The 21,424-nt window shown below is 48.2% G+C and overlaps 1 protein-coding gene across 3 annotated transcripts in view; it reads right to left on the bottom strand.

The window, feature by feature from the left end:
- The window catches only part of LOC308580351 (uncharacterized protein), a 55,855-nt gene that overhangs the window by 10,924 nt on the left and 23,507 nt on the right, over positions 1–21,424 (bottom strand). For 2 of the 3 annotated variants that reach the window (XM_081181763.1, XM_081181764.1), the window contains exons 3-9: positions 20,626–20,725; positions 19,946–20,028; positions 15,717–15,804; positions 11,276–11,380; positions 9,098–9,748; positions 7,547–7,960; positions 1,494–1,910 (exon numbers count right to left, since the gene is read on the bottom strand). In XM_081181763.1, coding sequence (XP_081037889.1) covers positions 1,494–1,910; positions 7,547–7,960; positions 9,098–9,748; positions 11,276–11,380; positions 15,717–15,804; positions 19,946–20,028; positions 20,626–20,725 — 1,858 coding nt within the window. The remainder of the gene's footprint in view (positions 1–1,493; positions 1,911–7,546; positions 7,961–9,097; positions 9,749–11,275; positions 11,381–15,716; positions 15,805–19,945; positions 20,029–20,625; positions 20,726–21,424) is intronic. The other variant, XM_081181765.1, reaches the window with a different exon arrangement.

The raw sequence follows: 21,424 nt of genomic DNA, 5'->3' as shown, positions 1-21,424 counted from the left end.
TCTGCCAGGGGGGGAGGCGGACTTCCTTTTGGCACCTCCCCCAGTCGTACCGAATTCAGTTGAAAGAAATTTTTAGTTCCAATTTCCGTATTACTCACGGGTTGTTACTTTTTGTAGTCCGAATGATCAAGGAAAGAAGTCAGTGCTCTCCAGCCATGGCTTGCGGCTTCACTCCGTGGAAGAAGCGGTCTACTCACAGCACCACGCCGCTCTCCGCCACCCGCTCTGAAGCCTTTAAAAAGGCTTCTTTGCAAGTCGGAGAGGGCGCAAATGGTGCCCGCCGAGTCACCAAGTCCACAGGCTTCCGCGCCTGTGGTTTCTGAGGGTCCCCGCGTCGCCGCCGCGGCAGGACCCCTCTTCCACCAAGCCAATTCCCTCCGGAGCTCGGAGGGAACCCGCCATTTGCTGATCGCGCTAACCCGGAAGTCCCCAAGTCCTTGAATTCCAAACACCCCAACCCAAAATCCAACCCTCCCCAAAAAAAGTTTTAAAAGTTTAACTTACCGAATAGCTGCAAAATAAGTTTTGGAAAAGCTTCAAAAATCACCAAAGTCTTCAAAAACCTCAACTATTCCCCCAGTCACCCACCACACAGAAATTGAAAACCCCTCCCCAACTGTTCCCCCAGTCACCCACCACACAGAAATTCAAACCCATATTTATTTTTTAAAAAAACAGCAGAGTGGCCCAATGGTCACAGAAAATCATAAAAATGCAGAAAAAAACCACACAAGCTTCCAGATTCTTGCAAACCCCTCCCCAACTGTTCCCCCAGCCACCCACCACACAGAAATTCAAACCCATATTTATTTTTTTAAAAAACAGCAGAGTGGCCCAATGGTCACAAAAAAATCATAAAAATGCAGAAAAAACCACACAAGCTTCCAGATTCTTGCAAACCCCTCCCCAACACCAAGTCCTTGAATTCCAAACACCCCAACCCAAAATCCAAAACCCCCCAAAAAAGTTTTAAAAGTTGAACTTACCAAATGGCTGCAAAAGTAGTTTTGGAAAAGCTTCAAAAATCACCAAAGTCTTCAAAAACCTAAAAAAAGGCTACCATACCGCGTGCTATGAGTTGCTCCTCGAAGTCAAGTCGCAACTGCACCTCTTCAAGCAATGCACCCTGGGTATTAACGGTTTTACGAAAAAGGAAACAAACTTGCAAGACGTTTTCGTCTTGCAAAGCAAGCCCATAGGGAAATTCGTCTTGCGAAGCAGCTCAAAAAACGAAAAACCCTTTCGTCTAGCGAGTTTTTCGTCTTGAGAGGCATTCGTCTTGCGGGGCACCACTGTAGTAAAGTATTCTGCTCCTTGGGGCAGGGGCTTGTTCTCTTATTTATCTGATTTGGTTTATTTCATAAAATTTATACACAGATCGGTTGCCAAAAAAGAAAGAAGTATAACCTCAAAGCTGTATTCCCAGCAACTGTTAGGAAAAGAATCTGCACAATCCTCTAATATCTAATAATTCACCGTAGACGAGCACTCACCACTAAGTGTTACATCACATTCCGCCACAGGAATCTGGGGAACCAAAGGGGTATTGGAAACAGAGGTGTCAGGAACAGGCTTCTTTGCTGAGCAGGAAATATATGCCATGTGTTTCCTAAGGCTCGTTTTCCATGCAAAGCTTTTTCCACACCGAGGGCACATGTAGGGCTTCTCTCCAGTATGTTTCCTCATATGGGAAACAAGGTCTGTTAAACTCCTAGCCTTGTATCCACATTGTGGGCAAGTGTGTTGCTTTTTCCGAAAGTTAGCTGAACTTGCCATGGCAGCTAACGCGGACAAACTGTCCCCTCCCGGGTGTTCACTCGAAGCAGGTTCGTGACTCAATGTAAGACCTTCTGGGGATATCTCAAACTCTTCTTCCTCTGTTTTAATTGTGGGCAGAGGGTCCTCAACACCTGCAGGGAAGGCAAATAAATACAAGACAGGGCATATCGGTCTGATTAAGGCGTTAGAGAAATGTGGCCCTACAAGGATGGGTTACAACAACCCATCAGAGACGACATGGTATAGGTGTATATAAAGGCAAGTATGCTGTAGAAATATAAAAGTCCCCCCTCCGACCCAATTGTAGTTTGAATTATAAAACGTTGATAGGTCATACTTGCATCCCTTGCACATAAAATATCATACAATTATATCCTTTCTTCTATAGTGGTACCTCGGTTTTCCAACGTCTCTGTTGACGAACATTTTGGTTTTCATACGGGCCTCAGAAGTTAAACATTCCACGCAGCTTCCGTATTGAGTTTTCCATATTTAGTTTTCAGTTTTTGAACATTTCAGAACTCAAATGGTTTTACATTCAAAAACAGAGGTACTACTGTATTTCAAAAAGATTCCATTTAATAGAATATGCATCAGTTTAAAGCAGAGCTGTCAAAACGTTTCATGTTGATGACATACTTTTTAGACATACATATACATCATTTTGCGACACACTAATTCAGTTTTACTAGCAAACTGGAGGCTAAACCAGTGTTTCCCAACCACTGTTCCGCGGCACACTAGTGTGCCGCGGGAAAAATAAAAAAATTCGAAAGATTTTTTTTTAAAGTCAAATTTTCGATTGGGGCGCCGTCACTAGATGACCCCTTTGGTTCCCTCCCTCCCTCCCGCTCTGCGCCTCCCTCCTCCTCCTCCTCCTCCTCCGGGGAGGCCCTTCCTGGCTCTCGGCCAAGGCTTGGCGGCTGCCACTCACTCACTCGCTCGCCCACCCGTCCCTCCATCCCTGCACCCGACCTCTCCTCCTCCGTCCCCGGCGCGGGGGCTGCCGGGATCCGTAGTCCCCTTGCCCTTGGGCTCCGCGCCCGCGCGGGGTGCGCAAACTACGTTTCCCAGCGTGGCCTGGCGGGCCGGGCGTTTTGTTTGAAGCGCTCTTCTCCCGGCCATGGAATGAGCGCAGCGGCGGCGGCCGGGCGGGCAGGGGCTCTTCCGCGCAGACCCCGCGCAGCCTGCCTGCGCCCCTGCGGAGATCGGGCGGCAGGATGGAGCCCGGGGATCCCCGCGGAGGCGGAGCGGCAGAGGCTGCCCCCCAGGTAGGGCTGCGTCGGGGGTTTTTATTTTTGCAATGCTGCATCCGCGCCGGAGGGGACGCATCGGACCGCAGGGAGACCCCTTGGCGGGCGTGCAAGGCAATGGATGCGTGCAGGCGTTGCATGGAGTGCAGTGCAATGCAATGGCAACGCGGCGCCCTGCATGCATGCATGCAACTTCCACCAGCGCTCCGGACTTGGCAGGTGAGGGGGGTCCCCAGTGGGCGGCAGAGAGAGACGGGAGGGCGAAGGGGAGCCAGGGGGAGCAGCGCTGCTCCCCGAGCCGAGCCCGGGGGGAACTTCGGCGCCGTTGCGCCGGGTGTTGGAAGCGGAGGCTGGCGGGGGCCCCTCACCTGCAAAACCTGGTCGCCTCTCATATATTTCGTGCATTGCATTCATCGCCCGCTTTCTCCTCCAAGGAGCTCCCGGGGGCATGCGTGGTTCTCCCCGTGTTATCCTCGCAGCAACAGCCCTGCGAGGTGGGTCAGGTGAGTGGCCCAAGGGAGCACCCAGGGATTGTCCTGGCCAGGTGGGGTGATTTGAACCCTGCTCTCTGCCCGGTCTTCGTCCTCATTTAGCCCCCACATGTGCATGACTGTGCATGACTGAGGTTTTCCCCCCTCGTCTTGGCTATGGTGTGAGTCTGTCCTGTTAATTAATGGGGTTCTGCCTTCGGAGAAGATGAGCCAGCCCTCAAGGAGGTGATTATGTAATTTGCTAGCAATTCATGTCCCTCCCGGCGTGACGCTGCGCGCTGACATCACGGGGCTGTAATGGTGGTGTGCCTCGAGATTTTTTTCATGAAACAAGTGTGCCTTTGCCCAAAAAAGGTTGGGAAACACTGGGCTAAACTAACCCCTTTCCATCCCTGGGAGGAGCTCAGGGAGCATTTGTGCAACACACCTACACACTGCAGCCAGCATTGTGAGTTTGGAAAGCTCTGCTTTAAATGGTGTTTTCCACATAGTAGTTCCTTTTCTCCAAAGTATCTTCTGTGTGATCAGAAGAAACAGCTCCTCCAGCAAGATTTCTCTATTTATTTACAAACTACAATGTGCTTCCTGCCCCCTCTCAACCCTGCCTGTGAGATAAGCATCTATTTAAATGTGTGCAGGAGCATCTTTGCAGTTCGTTTAGCACTTCAAAAGGCTACCTGGGGAGCAGGCAGAAAGGGAATGCCCTCAGCTCTCCTGCACAACCAGAGATCAAGGTCACACGGCTTCTGGTTCCAGTGCCTTAATGGAGACAGCTCCCAGGACAGCGGGAGATTGTTGTCAAAGGAAAAACCAAGGATGATCGAGGGTAATTATCCTTGCAAGTTCCCTTCAGGGACGGGGGGAGGAGCTTCAGTCGCAGGTGTCTTGGTATCTGGCTCTTACTTCAACATGGAATGCAAGAGGCAGAGACACTGAGCGTAAAAGTGCTTCATCTGCCGATAACCCTCCTACGTCACCATTAAGAAGCAGAGGTTCTCCTGTTAATTAGAGCTTAATTGGGACTAATGTACAGGCACATGCTGGAAATGTTGAGATAATAAACTGCATAACGGAAGCAGCTGCAAGGTTGCTAAGGTTTGAACTTGAAAGAAGACTTTATTCGGTGTAAAAGATGGTGTGGGGGAGCCTTCGGTTTCTTGAAATAAAGTTTTTTCCTTTTATATTTATGATTTGGCAACCTTCTCTAGAAAGATAAAGCAATTTTTAATGAGCAAGTGAAGAATAAGGAACTGGATTGCAGAGATGCAGATCTGGAATACAATATAAAATAGAACTGTGTGAACAAAAAAAAAGGGGGTGACTGCTAATTATCATAGTGGAGTATGGAACAGAGAAGCCTTCTTATCTTCTGTGAAATAGAGGAATGAACAGAGCTTAGAAGCTTGCCAAATGCACTGGCAGGATAATAGACCACTTTTCTTATGTTGGGAGGAAAGATGGTGGAAAAGGATATTGATGGAGATCGAGTGACTTATGTAGCTATTGTTAAAGATGCATAACAAAGAAGCACAGGACTAAGCATGGGAGAAATCTAATTGGATTGCATTGAATACCACTTTGTGAGAATGGTATTTGGAAGGCATGTGGAATTTGACTTAATTGGACTATGCAATTTATCACACCGTGAGTATGTAACCTGGAAGGCTAGTTTATTTTTGGTGTAAAGGGGGGGATGAACAGAATCTGGAAGCTTGCCAAGTACACTGGCAAAATGCCAGATCACTCTCCTCCCGGGGCTGGGGAAAAACCGGCTAAAATCCAGCTACACAGATAGAGTGAATTTTGTAGCCCAGTAATGTTAAAATGGTAAAAACAGAGTGCAGTGGTTATCTTGGTTCTTGAACTTAATCTATTCCAGAAGTCTGTTTGACTCCCAAAACCATTTGAAAACCAAGGTGCAGGGAGCTTCCTGCACTCAAGTGTGGAAGCCGCGTCAGATGTTCGGCTTCTGAAAAACATTCAAAAACTGGAACAGCTACTCCTGGGTTTTCGCCGTTCAGTAGCAGATTTATTCAAAAACTAAGCTGTTCGAGAACCAAGGTACCACTGTACGGGACTGACTGAGGGAGAAATTGTTGGAACAACATTGGGATATCAGCTCTGCTCAAGGCATGACAACTTTCAGCAAAAACCCGGGGGGCGGGCAAGAGACAGACAAGGAAAAGGACTTCCGGTTTGTTATGGATCACCATGGAGCACAGATCTAGCCTTCCGGGGAAGATCTGAGCCTTGCGGGGGGGATATGAGGCCACACAAAGGCGCTGTGGATCTCAAAAAACCCAAAAGGATTTATTTTGGGTGCATGTGATCTGGCTGCACTCTGGGTGATCTCTCCCATCTCCCGGATTGCTCTGTAAGGAGTGGAGAAGAAAAGACGGGATTGAGGTGCGAGTGCTGGGATCCACCACTATCTCCGCAAAGTGAAGCTTCTGGCACCGAGTGGATTGAGCGGCAGACTCTTCAGGACATAAAAAGCCGAAATTTAATCAGAAGATTTAAATTTGGAACAATTTGGACTGATTTGGAAACCATTTGGTGTGAGACGGGATAAAAAAGGAAGCCCCTCCCGGCTGTGGTGAGACGCAACTTGCATGGTGCTTTTCTATAAGTCCTAAAGTTGCTTTCAAACCTTCCCTGCTAAGTGGACCTTTTGTAAGTTAATTCCACCCATCCCTGATATAATGGGGGGGGGGGCGCAGATTGCTTATATTTTCTTTTTTTACTTTTTGTATAGAAACAGACTGCCTGATTGGCTGGGGAAGGAAAGCCCCTGCCAGCTTGGCGCACATTGTTACAACATACTGGCATTTTGATAAAACTTGTTCTGGTTTTCGGCCCCTTTTTGGAAGCCGAATGTCCGACACGACTTCTGCTTGACTGCAGTCAATCAGAAGCCTCACCTTGGTTTTCAAACGTTTTAGGAATTGAACAGACTTCAAGAACAGATTACCCGTATTTTTCGCTCTATAAGACGCACCAGACTACAAGAAGCACCTAGTTTTTGGAGGAGGAAAACAAGAAAAAAAATATTCTGAATCTCAGAAGCCAGAACAACAAGAGGGATCGCTGCACAGTGAAAGCAGCAATCCCTCTTGCTGTTCTGGCTTCTGTGATAGCTGCGCAGCCTGCATTCGCTCCATAAGACGCACACACATTTCCCCTTACTTTTTAGGAGGGAAAAAGTGAGTCTTATAGAGCAAAAAATACAGTAAGTTTGAGAGCCAAGGTACCATTGTATATGGGGCCTCTCCCCACACAACGGATATCTTGCTCACAAGTGTACAAAAACAGAAAGGAAAGTGCACATGCAACGATGCTTCCATGAAGGCTTGCAGTTCTGTCTGCTATTGTGAAACTGATCTTACACCACACCAGCTAAACATATTCCACTTACCTAGACACATATCATAAACAGAGGTTTTAAACCAGGAAAAGGCACCAAAAGAGCACGAAAAGAGGAGAACGCTGGAGAGGGTGGGGACAGCTTGCACAGCTGTTCTGAGTGTCTTGCCTCCCCCCACTCACAAACTGTCCTTGACTTTCTTCTTCCTGGCCAGTAGAGCTGTCAGTTTGGGGGTGCTTCATGCCTCGGCTCACCCCTTCCTCGCTTGCATGTGCCAATTTTATTCCTTAGGCAGGATCTGAGTCCCTCTGCTCTCCCTCATTGCCCCACAAGTAGGCAAAGGGGATGGGGAGGGGAGACTAGATAAAAAGAAAACTGTCTCCAGAAACACCCGAGACTAACAGAGAGAGCACCAAGTAGCCCCACAGCAGAATAGCTACCCACCCTGCCACGAACCCCCAAGCTCAACTTGCCAATCCCTGGAGGCAGGAAGGCAGGCAGGTGGGATGGATGGATGGATGGCCAGCCTCTCTCAACAGCGCCCTCCCCACTTTATGCAATTTCACATACATGTGTGGAGCCAGGGGACATAACAGCAAGTGGGGGGGGGTGCCTGTAATTTGCAAATTATTGGGGATCAACCAAATTATTATGCTCACCTTCGTATGACACCTGGCCTTCTTCAAGAGGGGCACCCGGAGTAAGGCTGTTTTGCTGGCATGTATTTCTGCTGCAGTGTTTTTCGAGGTGTGACGATGACACGAAGCATTTCCCACATTTGTTGCATTTGTAGAGCACCTCCCCCGTGTGGACTCTCCTGTGTTGAATGATGCCCGCTAAGCTTTCAGAGACAAACCCACATTCAGGGCAGGTGTGCTTCCTCCCATTGCAGAGCTTGGCAAACTTGGTCAGCACCACCTTCACTGTTTTTGTCCCATAGCGAGAAAGAGGCACTCCCTCTCCTTCGGATTGGCTCAAGAGCAGCTTTGAAGGGGAGCTAGCACTCGTCAAAGCAGTAGACAGGGGCTGCAGCAGCAGAGGAGAGTTTTCAGCCGTGCTCGGCCCAGGGGCGACTGCAAAAAGAAAGAGAGGGGACCTCTTACCCCTGGAAGATGTGAACGGAGGTGGCGGCGAGAGGAGACAAACGGTATCACAACACGGAAGACTGTATAACCACAGGGAGCACCGCACACACAAGGCCAAAGGATGAACTACACTAGAAAGTCGGCCCCGCTAGTAGCCCAACTTTCTGTATCACAGGGTGAGAAGCTTAGGCCCTCACAGCTGTTTCAAAAGCCCTTTTGCAGGCAATCAGCTTGTGTCTCTGGAAAGCACAATCTGTCCCCACCCTGGGAATCTGCTGGGCAAGGAGGAAGAGAGAGGGGAAAGGGTGGCAGAAAAGGGGTGCTGGCACGCTCCGTCTGACAGGCTTCCCTCAGAGATAATTCAGCCCCTGTCACAAAGCTTCCCCGCTTTTGCTGTGGAACAGAGCTTTCCAAACTTTTCATGCCAGTGACGGAGTTTTTGTTGGAAATCGCCCCCACCCCCCAGGAAAGGCTGACTCCTTTTCCCGGGCACCGGGGCTTCTCTCCGGTGGTCACCCTCTGGCTGAACTTCCCTCAGTCCAGAGAGACCGGTGATAAGCGACACCTCCCTTTTGAGAGATGCACACTCACTTTCCCCTTGCATCTCAGCAGAAGAAACAGTCTGAAAGTAGTCTGTAAAGACTGTACACTGTACATGGAGCTAGTACAAACATGTCTGCTCTCTCAGCAGCCTCCGTACAACACACTGCTTCCCCCTTTGCAGCAACAACAGGAAGGTCTCAAGTTACACTGAGAACACAACCCTGGGAACAGCGTAGGACATCCTGTCTCACGCTCAGAAACATCAGAAACATCTCATGATGTAAACAATATGCTGCTACCACTCAGCTGGTTGGTACTCAAATCCCAACAGTTTTAGCATGCACAGTAATTTAGTTTTACTAGCAAACTAGAGGTTCAACTAACCCCTTTCCAGCCCTGGGAGGAGCGCAGGGTGCATTCACATGACATACCTACACATTGTAGCCAACAAATGTGTCACAACAGTTTGGAAAGCTCTGCTGCAAAGCAATGAAAATGCAGAGGAAAAACAGCAGAATACTTACAGGATCAAGCAACATCAAAACAGGCACAGGAAGCCTCAGATTGAAATAACTGACCTACCTCTGGGCATCCTGCGATAATCCGTAACATTTTTTTGCTGCGAGTGTAGGCTCTCCTGGTGAAGAGCAAGATGCGACTTATACCGGAAGGTTTTTTCACATTCTGGACACTTGAAAGGCCTTGCCTCCAGGTGGGCTATCATATGCTCAAAGAGAGACTCTGGTGTAGCTTCGACCTGTCCACACGTGGGGCACATGTGCTCTTTATGCATCGGGGAACTTGAGGTCGCTGCCCCATAACTTTGGCTGCTGCTGGCATCACCTTGGGCCATGTGGACTTGCTGGTGAGCTTCCAGAGATGACTTCTCTTTGTAGGTCATCCCACACTGTAGGCACTTGTAGGCCCCTTTCGTCAAGTGGGTTTTTATGTGTCTAACCATCTCCGAAAGGTAATAGGCCATGTGCCCACACTCAGGACAAATGTGCTTTTTCTCCCTGGGGTAATATCTGCCTTTCCTCCTCACACATTTCCTCTTCCGTTTACCGCCTTTCCCCGTCTGCTCATCTTGTTTCCCCTCAGGACTCGGGTCAGAAACCTCGGTATTCGAATCACCCTCTGCAGGTTCATCTGGTAAGCCCTCAAAGCTGAATTCCGTCTCCAAATCATCATCAGAATGATTCTCCATTTTGATCTGGTTCCGAAGTCTATCGCCTGGACAGAAGATGAGAAAATATAGTCACACCTTGGTTGTCAAACACCTTGGTAATCGTACATTTTGGCTCCCAAACGATTGAAACCTGGAAGTGAGTGTTCTGGCTTTCGAATGTTTCTTTGGAATCCGAACATTTGATGCGGCTTCTGCTATTGTTTCCAGCGTGCCTCTGCAACTGGAAGCCAATTGGAAGTCGTGCCTTGGTTTCCAAACATTTCGAAAGTTGAACATTCTGTTCGAAAACCAAGGTATGACTATACAAAGGTTCACTTTATGATATGAGACAGTGTAGGAGTTCAGTTCAGTTTGAACAAGAAATTGAATTAGATCTGGGAAGCAACCTAATTTGATGGCCCCAAGCAAACTGATGGCACCTCAGCCTCATGGCACCCAGAGTGTCTGATAAAACCAAGCCAAATGGGTGGAGTATAAATAGTAAAATTATTGTTATTGTTATCCTTATTACCCCAATCTGTACAACGGGAAGAATGGGGGGCCTCCTTCAAACATACTTCAACCAGGGAACGTTATGAATTAATGTGATATAAATGAAGCTATTTTTAATTTGTTTATAAAAGTACTTATACACCCACCCTCTCACAAAATATCAGGGTAGCGTGCAATGGTTTTACTTTTAAACAGATTAAAGAAGCATAAAGCAATTGATAAAATGACTGGCTACTCAAGAACATTTTAACCAGCTGAGCAAGCCTGTTAGCATAAAAGTCCTGGAGACTTCAAGGTCAGCAACTGCAGTGAATTCAAAGTGAACCAAATCTAAGCTATAATTACCGTAGATCTGGTTCTAATTTCCTGCAATTCAGTTGACTATCAACGAGGTAGCAAACTAGGTACGGTAGCAGAATTCTTCAAACAACACAAAAAAATAGTGTATATTAACAGCTGTTTTCAGTGCCTCGCCTCCCCCACCAACCTTAAAATAATTAAAAGGGGAATCTATGTCCTCAGGTTATGTCTGAATCTGCTTGGACATTTAAACCACTGTACCTGCAGGTTATCTGAATCTGCACCCTCCAAATATTTCAGCTATTTTTAGCTATTGGGAAAATGTTTCAGATGTATACAACACCTCCCCCCCTTTAAATAGTCAAATAAACTTGCTAAATCAGATGTGCGTTGGTTTAGTGGAGTGGGAAATTTCCCAACTGAAAGTTTTTTCCCAGAATTCCCCCAACACTGGCGCATCCAACAGGGTAATGTCTACTCAGACACGTGTTGATCTTCCAGAATCTAGGGAGGTGTTCCTAGCCTGCCGCCCTATAGCCTTTTAGAACAGATGTGGGGAACATGAAGTCTTGCAAGTACTGTTTGATTCACTCCTTTGAGGTGATGCATGAGGGAGGGTTAAATCCTGCTGCCTTGGTTGCTTTGCTGGGAATAGTCAAGCACAGCTAAGGCAGAACTGAATGATTCCTTAGGAAGGGGAAATCTATCATGGGACTACAGTGCCCATTAGCCCTGTTGCACTGACTTATCTTCCCATTCTATAGTTCTCTCTCACTTACTCAAGAGACTTTCCAGAATAGAGTCTCCATAGTCCATCTGCTGGGGGAAAATGGATTCCTGATGTTGAGGTAGAGGGTTCATCTCAGGTGTGGGAAACAGGCCCTCTTGAATAAGGAGAGGAAGAGAGAGAACACGTGAAGAAAATAAGCACATGGAATCAGGAGCGCTTGGGTTTTTTCTAACTCATCTGCATGGCATTCGCTGGCTTCTGGTTTCAGAACTTGAGAATTCAAGAAGCGGATAACAAGACCACGCCCAAACTGAACCTCTGGGTTTTTCTGTGACACAGCAGTGATGAGTTTGTGGTTTACTCAATATGGAGATAAAAGGGATTTTGTGCATTGTCCTGATCCACAGGCTCAAAAGGAGGGCCTGTGGAAATGGTTTGATGCACGTTTGATACCAAAGGATGCTAAAAACACCAGTGTGATCAGTTCTCGTGCTTTATTAGAAGAAAATGTAGGGTTTCCAACCACACCCATGATTTATGGCACTAGCTCTCCTCTGCCCTCCGGGGCAAAGGAGAGGTTCAAGCAGGGGAAAGCCAGGACTTATGAGGTAAAACTCCTGGCAATACTCCACCCTCAGGGGGCTCTGGGGAGTTCACTGCATCCCGCTGTGCTGCTTATGCCCACGTCTGCCAAACTGAAAGGCAGAGCAGGCGCAACCTGGGAATTTGTGTCTCCACCGTGGATGAGCCTCTGTCAGCAACATGATTTGTGCAGGGTTCATCAAGAATTTGGAATATTGGCATTAATTATGGGGTGTTCCTGAAACAGCATATGATAAAGGGCTGCAACTAATCAGCTGCCGAAAGGACTGGATTTGAGCCAAGAAGGTATCCAAATGATTGAATGATTTTTAACAAGTGTGAAAAACCCTACAGCAGCTGGAAAGGAAGGGGGGGACAAGCCAATGCTTGTTTGGTTCTTAAATGGCCTTTTCTCTTCTTGACCTCTCCTGCAAAATGAAAGAACCATGTGCAGGCATTATGATGTTATCTGATATTGAGAAGAGAGGGGAGTCAATTATTTATGCTCTGTAAAGGGTTTTTACAATGCTTTTTTACACCTCCCCTCTTAAACAAACAAATTGATACACACACACACACACACACACACACACACACACACATTCTTCTGGTCCGCACCAGGAGTGGAAAAGAGAGCAACCCCCGCTGGGATTAAGGCCAGCAGGAGTTTGTATTGTATAAAATTTAATTGTATAAAATTTAATAATTTGGATCAATTTGTTAAAATTTGGAAACTTGATAAAAATTAAATTTTAAAAAATACAGTCGGACCTTGGTTGCCAAACGCCTTGGAAATCGTACATTTCGACTCCCAAACGACTGAAAACCAGAAGTGAGTGTTCCGGTTTCCAAACTATTTTCGGAAGCCGCACTTTGCTTTCCGAACGCTTTTTAACTTGAATGGACTTTCGGAATGGATTCCTTTCAACTTCCAAGGTACAACTATATAGTGGTACCTCTGGATGCAAACGGGATCCGTTCCGAAGCCCCGGTCGCATCCTGAGTAGAATGTAACACACGACTGAGCATGTCGCATTTTGCCACTTCCGCGCATGCACGTGATGTCATTTTGAGCGTCTGTGCATGCGGCGAAACCCAGAAGTAATGCGCTTCGTTACTTCCGGGTCGCCGCGGAGCGTAACCTGAAAACGCTCAACCTGAAGCACATTTATCTCGAGGTATGACTGTACTGTGGATGGTCCTGGGCAGTGTTAGAAACAAGGATAGAAAAGCTATTCGCCATTTTGTCCTTTTCATAGGTGATTCATGCTGCGGTGGGGGAAGCAGCACTTCCCCTGACCCGCAGCAATCAAACTTGGGTGCTGGGTGAGGAGGCATTTCTCCTCCCACACCCTCAGAGCCAGCCCAGGGACTCACACTGCATCTTTCTGCTGCTGCACTGCTGCATGAATCAGTTGGCTCGCACAGCACCAAAAGAGGCATTCACTTGGTACAGCGCTGCCCCGTAGACCAGCTGACCATTGTGGCATCGCAGCAGAGCCAGCCAGCCAGATGGAGATGTAAATTGTCAGCCTGGCAACCAGACATCTTCACTTCCTCGCAAAAGGCTGGTTGCCTGTTGCAAAACATGCCTGGCACCTGGCTAATTTCAAATGGTGGTCCTGAAGCTCCTTTTCTGGCTGTACCTATACCTGTGCCTATATGTTTGTACACCTCACATGGACTTGGGGCTTAAATTGTCGTCAGTTCCCACTGGGGACAGTGAAAATTTGTACCTAGATTGGACCCTTCATTTTGCATCAAACACTGACTTTTACAATTGCTGGCTCTGCATGCAGATGTCAGTGCACGGACATGGAGGTGTTCCAGTATTCCGTTCGTTGAATAACATTTTTTATTGTGTTGTGCAAGAGTATTTGAATGCCAAGTTTCGTAGACATGCCATGGCGTATGCCTGCTTTTCTGGTGTTGATCACAAGTCTGTAAAGGCAACAAGACTCTGCATGCTGTACTGTAAGTCTACACTTTCTTGTAATAAAGCAGTATAATTGACGACTCTGCCACTTTCACCTCTTTGGGCTGGGGTGGAGTGCAAATTTCAGTCCTGAGGATAGAGCCCTAGTTAATTCATGAAGGCCTGAAACCCTATAACCGTTGACCAGAGCCTTAACCCACTCTGCAGATCACCCCATACCCCAAAAGAGTAGAAGGGGGGTCCTCAAACTACAGCCCAAGGGCCGGATCCGGCCCGCGAGGTTCCTAAACTCGGCCTGCCGTTTTGCTCAGAGTGGTGCTTACTCCCAAGGAAGCTGGCTTGAGACCAGGTCCTTAAGCACGCCTATGGGAGGAAGTAGAGCCAGGGCTGCCTGCCGACCTGGGCTTCCTGGCTCTGGCTTCCTTGCTCGCTGAGGGGAGAAGAGACGGGCAGGACCTGGCAGGGAGACGAGGCCGACCACTGGAGAAGCGCCCGCTTTCTCCCTGCTCCAGGTCTTTACCTCACAGAGACAAAGTGAGGGCCGCTGGCCTCAATAAGGCGGCAGCGACGGCGGCAGCAGTACTCGTCAGGCAGAGAAGGGTTAATCACCACTGCTCTTTGTAGTGCTGCTGCTGAGGCTGCTGTTGCCACTGCCGCCACTGCGCGCGGAGATACAGAGCAGGAACCTTGATCATGGCGGAGCTGAGGCCCCCGAAGCCCAAAAATGTCTGCCTGGGGGGAGGCCTCAGAAGTTCTGTTGGGGGGGGGGAAGCAAGAAAGGCAGGCCAGCAGGCGGGCATGGGAAAGAGAAGGAAAGGGAGGACATGGGCTGCAGGCGACAGAGTGGCTGGGTGTGAAGAGGGGAGGAAGAAGGAAGGAAAAGGAAGGGCGGGCTGAGGGAGAGCATTCTCACCCCTCTGCTCCATCCTCCTCTGCTGCTGCTTCTCTCTTGGCTGACTCCGGGGCGGTAGCGATGCTGCTGCTGCTGCCACCTCTACCTTAGAAGCAGAAGAGCCACTTGGACCCGGGCAGCAGGGCCGGGAACCAGGTAAAGGTTGGCAGGCATCACGGAGGGAGAGGGAGAAGAAGGCAGGGGTGGAGTCTGAGGGGAAGAGAGACCGGTGGCCGGAGGGGGTTTCTTCCCCGCTCGGAGGAAGGAGGATATGCACGGCCGTCTCCACCTGGGGGGGGGGTGCCTGGGCAATATTGAGCCTGGTGCTGAGAGTTTTCAGCACCCTTTTTGGGAGGCAGCCGGGGCCGTGGGGTAGACGGGCCCAGAACGGGGGCAGGGCTGGTCCTTTCACTCTTCCATGCAGGATGGCGGGATTGTTCCAAGAAGAGCAGCCCCTCCGTGCCCCTAACCCCAATTAGTGAACCTGAACCAGAACCATGTCCTGATTTATGTACGATAAACGTAGCCTAGTATCCACGCCTCGAGCCAGATCTGTTGTGCGTTTACTCTGCTGAGTAACGTGTGCTCAGACACAGCAGCATGAGTCGCAGGCACATGTCTGAGGATGACTGATTGATCTCTGCAGCAGCAAGGCTGAGAAGGGAGACGCTCCAGCTGGGGCCTGTCCAGTTGGCTTTCCATCCCTTGGTTCCAACACCTTATTCCTAACACACGTGCTGCTGCCCCCCAGTTATCTTTCCTGCGAGAAAACACCTTAAACTTCAGGTTCCTGGTGGTGTTTCGCCTCTTTCTCGTGCCCCGACCGCCGGTGCGGAAGTGCCTGGCTGGCCCGAGCAGAAGGGCGGAGAGGTGGGCAAGAGATGTTGATTAAAATCATTCTTCATTTTAAAAATTGTATTGTTTTTCCTGGTGTTTTTTTGGACTACAAAAAAATTTGTGGTATGCATAGGAATTCATTCATATTTTTTTCCAAACTATAGTCCGGCCCCCAACAGTGTATAAGGGACAGTGAACGGGCCCAGTTAAAAAGGTTTGAGGACCCCTGGAGTAGAGACTCACCAGAAACACTGGCGTTACTGCCATTCTCTTGCATTGCTAAGTGCAGAGGATTCTGGAGAGGTAGCACATTCTTCACATCCTCAGGCTCCTGAAACAGGAAAGCAAACTTTTCTCAGATCTCCCGCAGGCCTCAGACCCGGTCTCAAGTAGTACATATTTATTAGTTGGCGATGGGCCATCAGTTGCACACAAAACCCGAAGGCACTGAAAGCATGAAAAAACTTCTCTTCCAAACTCCCGCAAAACTAACAGAAAACACCAATTATCAAAGGGAAGTGTATTGCCACATATACTTGGAGTTTGGCTTTTTACCAGACAGAAGAATGAACAGGACAGCTGCATTGTTAGAAAATGTTGGTTCCTTTCCCACTAGATCTACAAAGTAAGTTTGTTTTAAAATGCCTGAGAAAATAAAAGCGTCTTAATCTGGCGCCTTAAAAAACAGTAACAATGCAAGTGCCAGAAAAACTTTCCTGGGAGTAGAGTCTGTATCTCAGAAGTCACCAAGTAAAAAAGCCCCCAGCCTCAAATTAAGACTACAGCTCTGCCTCTAGCCAATGAAACCAGTGGTTTTCTCGGGGGGGGGGGGGTGTCAGAATTCCTGCTCCATGCTTGCAGTCATAGGATTACTGTCTTTTACATGATGGTATGTGTTTTTACTCCAGAGTGGGAAGTGATGGAAACAGAATGTTTGTGTTCCTGTGTTCCGTGAAGTGGGACTATTGTCCTTTGTACTTTTTCTCTTTGCTGTCTGATGCTACAGAGAGAGGGAGCCATGTTGCAGTGCTCTGTGTGTGTAAATAAAGTAGATTAGCCAAAATGCTGAGTTGCTGGGGTCTGTCACGCAAGATGCGCAAACTCTGCAGATCCCTAAGTGTGCCGGTGTTGGTTGGCATCGGGTACTCTGATGTTCAGGCTGAAGAAAACTTTTGAAGCTCCCAAAAGATCAGGAGGGAGGGAGCATGCCAGTAGGGCATGTGTCTCTGCCAGGGTCCTACTCAAGTGTAGGCTGAACTCCTGACAACGGTTACGGGCCCAGGGATCGGGGCCACAGACCCAATGCCAGCAGAGGAAGAAAGAGGGCTGTTTATGGAACCGGCAGCATGAAGCAAGCCTCTTCGGAGACAGACAGTGAGTAAAAAAGCAACTAAAGTAACGTAGGCAGGCTGGAATGTTTTGTGCAGCTGCCAAAGTAGCTCACGCACGAAGAAGGCTTGATTTATAGCTGTCTGATAAGGACAGTAAAAGTTGTTTCAGCTTGGACTAAGCTGCGAAATGGACCTTTTGAAAGGGTAGAATCCAAAGTCCCTGAGTTACATACCTGATGCGGCAGGTCTGTGCCGAGAATGTAGTCCTGATTTATGTGCTACGAAGGGAGGAAATACCCCGATGCTTATGAAGCAGATTTGTGCAGCGGCAAGCTTTGTCAAAACAATAGCTGGATGTGAAGCATCAGCTATGGGGGAGCGGGAAATTTCCCCGGTGCTGCGTTGAAGTAGCAGGCATGAACTTTGAGAAGACAGAATCTTCTGATGCATTCCCTGTGTTGTTTGGGAATGTGGAGGAGCAGTGGTTTTGTTCCCGAAGCTGCAAAAGCAGTTTGATGCTGTGTCTGATGCCAACAGCCATCGTGTGTGCTCGGCAGGAATTTCATCTGCGACACACTTGGACGTTCCAATATGGCGACGGACTATCGAAGATGCCGGCTGGACTTTGCTGTCTCAGATGCCCACATGATCTGGGAGGCATTGTTTCCTGAGGCCCAAAGTGTTGGGATTTCAGTTCCCACCAGCTGCGAGCAAGCAGCTACATTGTTGGCAACATGTGATGTCCCTGAGTGTGAGACAGGAAGTCTCAGCCAGTTCTCAGTGTTCTCTGTGTAACCGGGTGGAGTTACTGGGAGTTGGTCTTCCGCTTCTGGATAGAAGCAGAGTCGGACTTCCGGGTTAGCGCCATCGGCGAATGGCGGGACCCGCTAGAAATCCCAGGTGGAGGAAGCCTGGGAACGTGGGGTTCAGCAGGGCACCAGGAGCGCCTCCCCTACTCACGGGAAACCCCATTTCGGGGTTCCGGAGTGAAGTGGGGTGAGCGGCGCGGTGCTGCGAACTGATTGCTACTTTCACAGAGTGAAGTCGCACAGCCATTGCCGGAGAGCGTTGACTTTTTCCTGTGGACAATTGGATTTAAAACAAGTACCCATGAGTAGAAACAGAAAATTGGATCAAGAAATACCCTAATTTGGCACCAAAGAGGGAAGGTTCAAACAGGAAGTCCGCCTTCCGCTTTTTGTACATAGACTGAAGCAAAAACCTTGTAAGCTAAAGTCTGGAAAGTCGTTTAAAAAGTCTAAATTTCCTTCATTTATAACTACTAAAACCCCCTTGGAAGCAGGAGAAAAGGGGGGGTGTCTTTGTTTAAGCCTGCAGGAGAGGAAGCGAAGAAAGATAAGCTTCCACCGTCTCAAACCTGGGAACGGGGGGTTAGAGACAGAAATTGTTGGAGAGGTTCACTGACTGTGAATGGAATACTTTGACAGATAGCTAAAGAAGCGAAATAAACTGATTCCAATGTTGCCTTTTGCATTCTAAAGAAACAAAATATCTGAAAAATGAAAGCAATTTTCCTTTGTTGGACTTGCCTTAAAAAGATGGATACAAATAGAAATTGTCTCCTCTAGAGGGAGCTTGTTAAATTGTTGCTGCAGTCTACTTGAGGACTCTACAGCTGTGAGATTAAGATCGTGGGACCAGTCCTTTTGACCTCGAAAAAATGAGCTGGGAGGAAGTTTTGGTGCTTGCTTTATGCAAGACAAGTGCTTTGTTGGAACAGATGCATGAGAAGATGGATTTGATGAATGAGAAAACGGATTTGATGACTGTTGTGGTCAATAACTGTGGACAAACAGGGAATATTGCTACAGAAACCATTCAGGGACCTGTATTGATGGGGCAAGTGCAGAAGATAATGGAGGAAGTTGCGGTTGCACCTCAAATAATACAAATGGAGAGATCCGAGGCCCCGCAGGAGCATAAGCCGCTGTTTTTGAAGATTGAAGTTGGAGTGGGCCAGGGGGAGTCTGGAGCTGAGGAGGTTCTTAACTTCGGAGGGACTTTGAAATATGCTCTTAAATATTTTTTGGATTACATTGATGACTGTGGGGAGTGGGAATGGGCGGGCGTTTTTCCTCCAGTCGTGTTTGGAGGCGTTTTGGAGGGAAGTTGCATTGTTTCCTGTTCGGGGGGAGGACTCTCCAGAATGGAAGGGGAACTGACTGTGACGTCATCTGAACCATCACTGCAACCAGCAGGTGGCGCTGCTGTGGTTGAAGCAGTGGAAAGTTTGTACTGTGAGAAGTTTGGACGAGATTCCAAAAGCCCGGACAGTTTGCAGCATTTGCAACATGAAGCAAGGACAGAGATGCAGAGCTTCAGCGCAGAGGTGGTGACTAGGTGTTCCAGAGCAGAGGTGCAAGAATCTTTTGTGCTAGATTCTGAGGTGGAGGCACACCTTTGTGGAAGATGGAACTGGTTCACCACGTGTACACCACAGAAGGATTTGATCCACCAGTCGAGTGGAGATTCCTTGAAGGCGCATAGCCCCTGGACTGTGGAAATGAAAAGCTGTAAAGTTGTGATGTCTAACGTGTTTTTCATTCCAGGTCGAGAAGTCCAGCTGATGCAACGCGGCTGATCTGTTTCAGACTGTTTCATCACCGCACTCACCTGATCTGGGATCGCAGGCTCTACTGTGCAAAATGGGAGCCTTAGCAATTGTCAGCTGGCAGCGGAAACAAACTAGGACTGCTTCAGGAAAATGCACGTGGTGAAAATGAGGACTGCTAGGCCCTCGTGGGCCGCCCCCTTGCAATTGGCTGAGTGGAGAGCCAGCCAATCAGGTTTAAATAATAATAATACAGCTGTGCCTCAGCTCCCAAATGATCAAAACTAGGGAGTGTTCCGTTTTTTGAATGATTTTCAGAAGCTGAACGTCCGGCCCGGCTTCCGATTAGCTGCAGGACGCTCCTGCAGCCAATCAGAAGCCATGCTTTGGTTTTTGAATGGTTCCAGGAGTTGAACGGACTCCCATAAGGCATTCTGTTTGAGAACAAAGGTACGACTGTAATAAAATGGATTTTTTTGAGGGGGGAAAAGGTTCCAGAACTCTGCTCCTGAGAGTTCCTGCCAAAAAAGAGAGGCCTTGAATGAAACCATTATCAAACTTTCACATACCTCAGTTGGCCTAACACCAGTCATTCCCTGCCCGTCAGGAGGTACTACCATAGCAGAGTTCCTCATGGATGCCATTTCATTGGCTGCAAAACACAGGAGCGGGGGAAGACATCAAAAACAAAGAAGAATTAAGAACAGCTTGGCTGAATCAAATCCAAGGCCCATCCGGACCAGTCTCCTGTCTCTCACAGTGGCCAACAGGTTGCCTCAATGGGAATCACCCAAACAAGACATGATCAATACAACCAACTGGTATAATAATGGAAAGAAGAACAATGGTTTCCCCAGTATTCTCACTGGCCTCATCCATTTCACAACAAAAAGAATGCATTAATATTGTTAGATCAACTCGTATTTTCTTCCTGCCATCTGGGTAGTGTGGACAAATTTCTAAACAAATCTCATCCTATTCTAAAGCATTTGATAAACCTGGCCTTCAGGTGGAATGGTTTCCTCTATCCCTTCATTCACCTGTCTTTTTCAGGTGTGGTTACCCTCACACATAGAGGGGAGAACCTTTTGGCCCCTCCCCCTCTATCATGTCCCCGTGGCCCCTGAAGCACAATCCAGTTGCTATAGTTTCAAGGATTGCCATTTATTCCAAACTGAAACATGTTGGGGTGGATTATTTAGAGCATTCTATACCATACTGCCAGAAAAGAGCATCTCCAACTCCTTACCCATTGCAGACATGACATTCGGGCTGACCCCCGCGTAGAGCTGTCTTTGAGCGGCATCTGGCAGAGCCACCTCTGCCTCCAGGGAGTTTGTGCCTGGCACCTGATCAAAGCAACAAAGATGAGTCATTGGAAGCCTACAGATAAACGGCACCACTGTGGTGCCCTCTTGCTTCCATTTCCCCCCGTCAAAACTGAAAACGTTTTAATTTATGTGGCTGCCTTGTCTACTCCTTGTCGCTCATCCTCACAAGTAGATCCACTGAAATTAACGGGGAAGGTGACTACTGCAGTCAGTGGGTCTTCTTCAAGTATGACTCGAGTCTGGATTCAACCTGAATTCAGTTAACCTGGACTGTACATTTTAAATCTGCAAATTATTAACTAGTGCACCAAAGACTAATAAACACCTGGTTTTAATTTAGTGGGGCTGTTTTACCACCACCACCACCACCACCAGGCTATTTTGGCTTACTCTTATTACTGCAAAAAGGAACGAACAGGAAATATTAAACACGGTCTTGATTCTTTCCAAAAGAAAGGTAGCTTTTGTTTACTAAACACTGACTACGGCAAGTCAAGTCTGGGGCATCACCGGTGCACAGATGACAGGATATACCGTATTTTTCGCCCTATAGGACGCACTTTTTCCCCTCCAAAAATGAAGGGGAAATCTGGGTGCGTCCTATGGGGCGAATGCAGGCTTTCACTGAAGCTTGGAGAGCGAGAGGGGTCGGTGCGCACCGACCCCTCTCGCTCTCCAGGCTTCGGGAACACATCCGCAGGCTAGGCAACCCTGCGG

This window comes from Podarcis bocagei (assembly GCF_964188305.1).
Source record: "Podarcis bocagei genome assembly, chromosome: 2".
In the NCBI taxonomy this organism is placed as follows: Eukaryota; Metazoa; Chordata; class Lepidosauria; order Squamata; family Lacertidae; genus Podarcis; species Podarcis bocagei.
The sequence above is the reverse complement of the archived record's forward strand: the minus strand, read 5'-3'. Positions and strand labels throughout refer to the sequence as shown.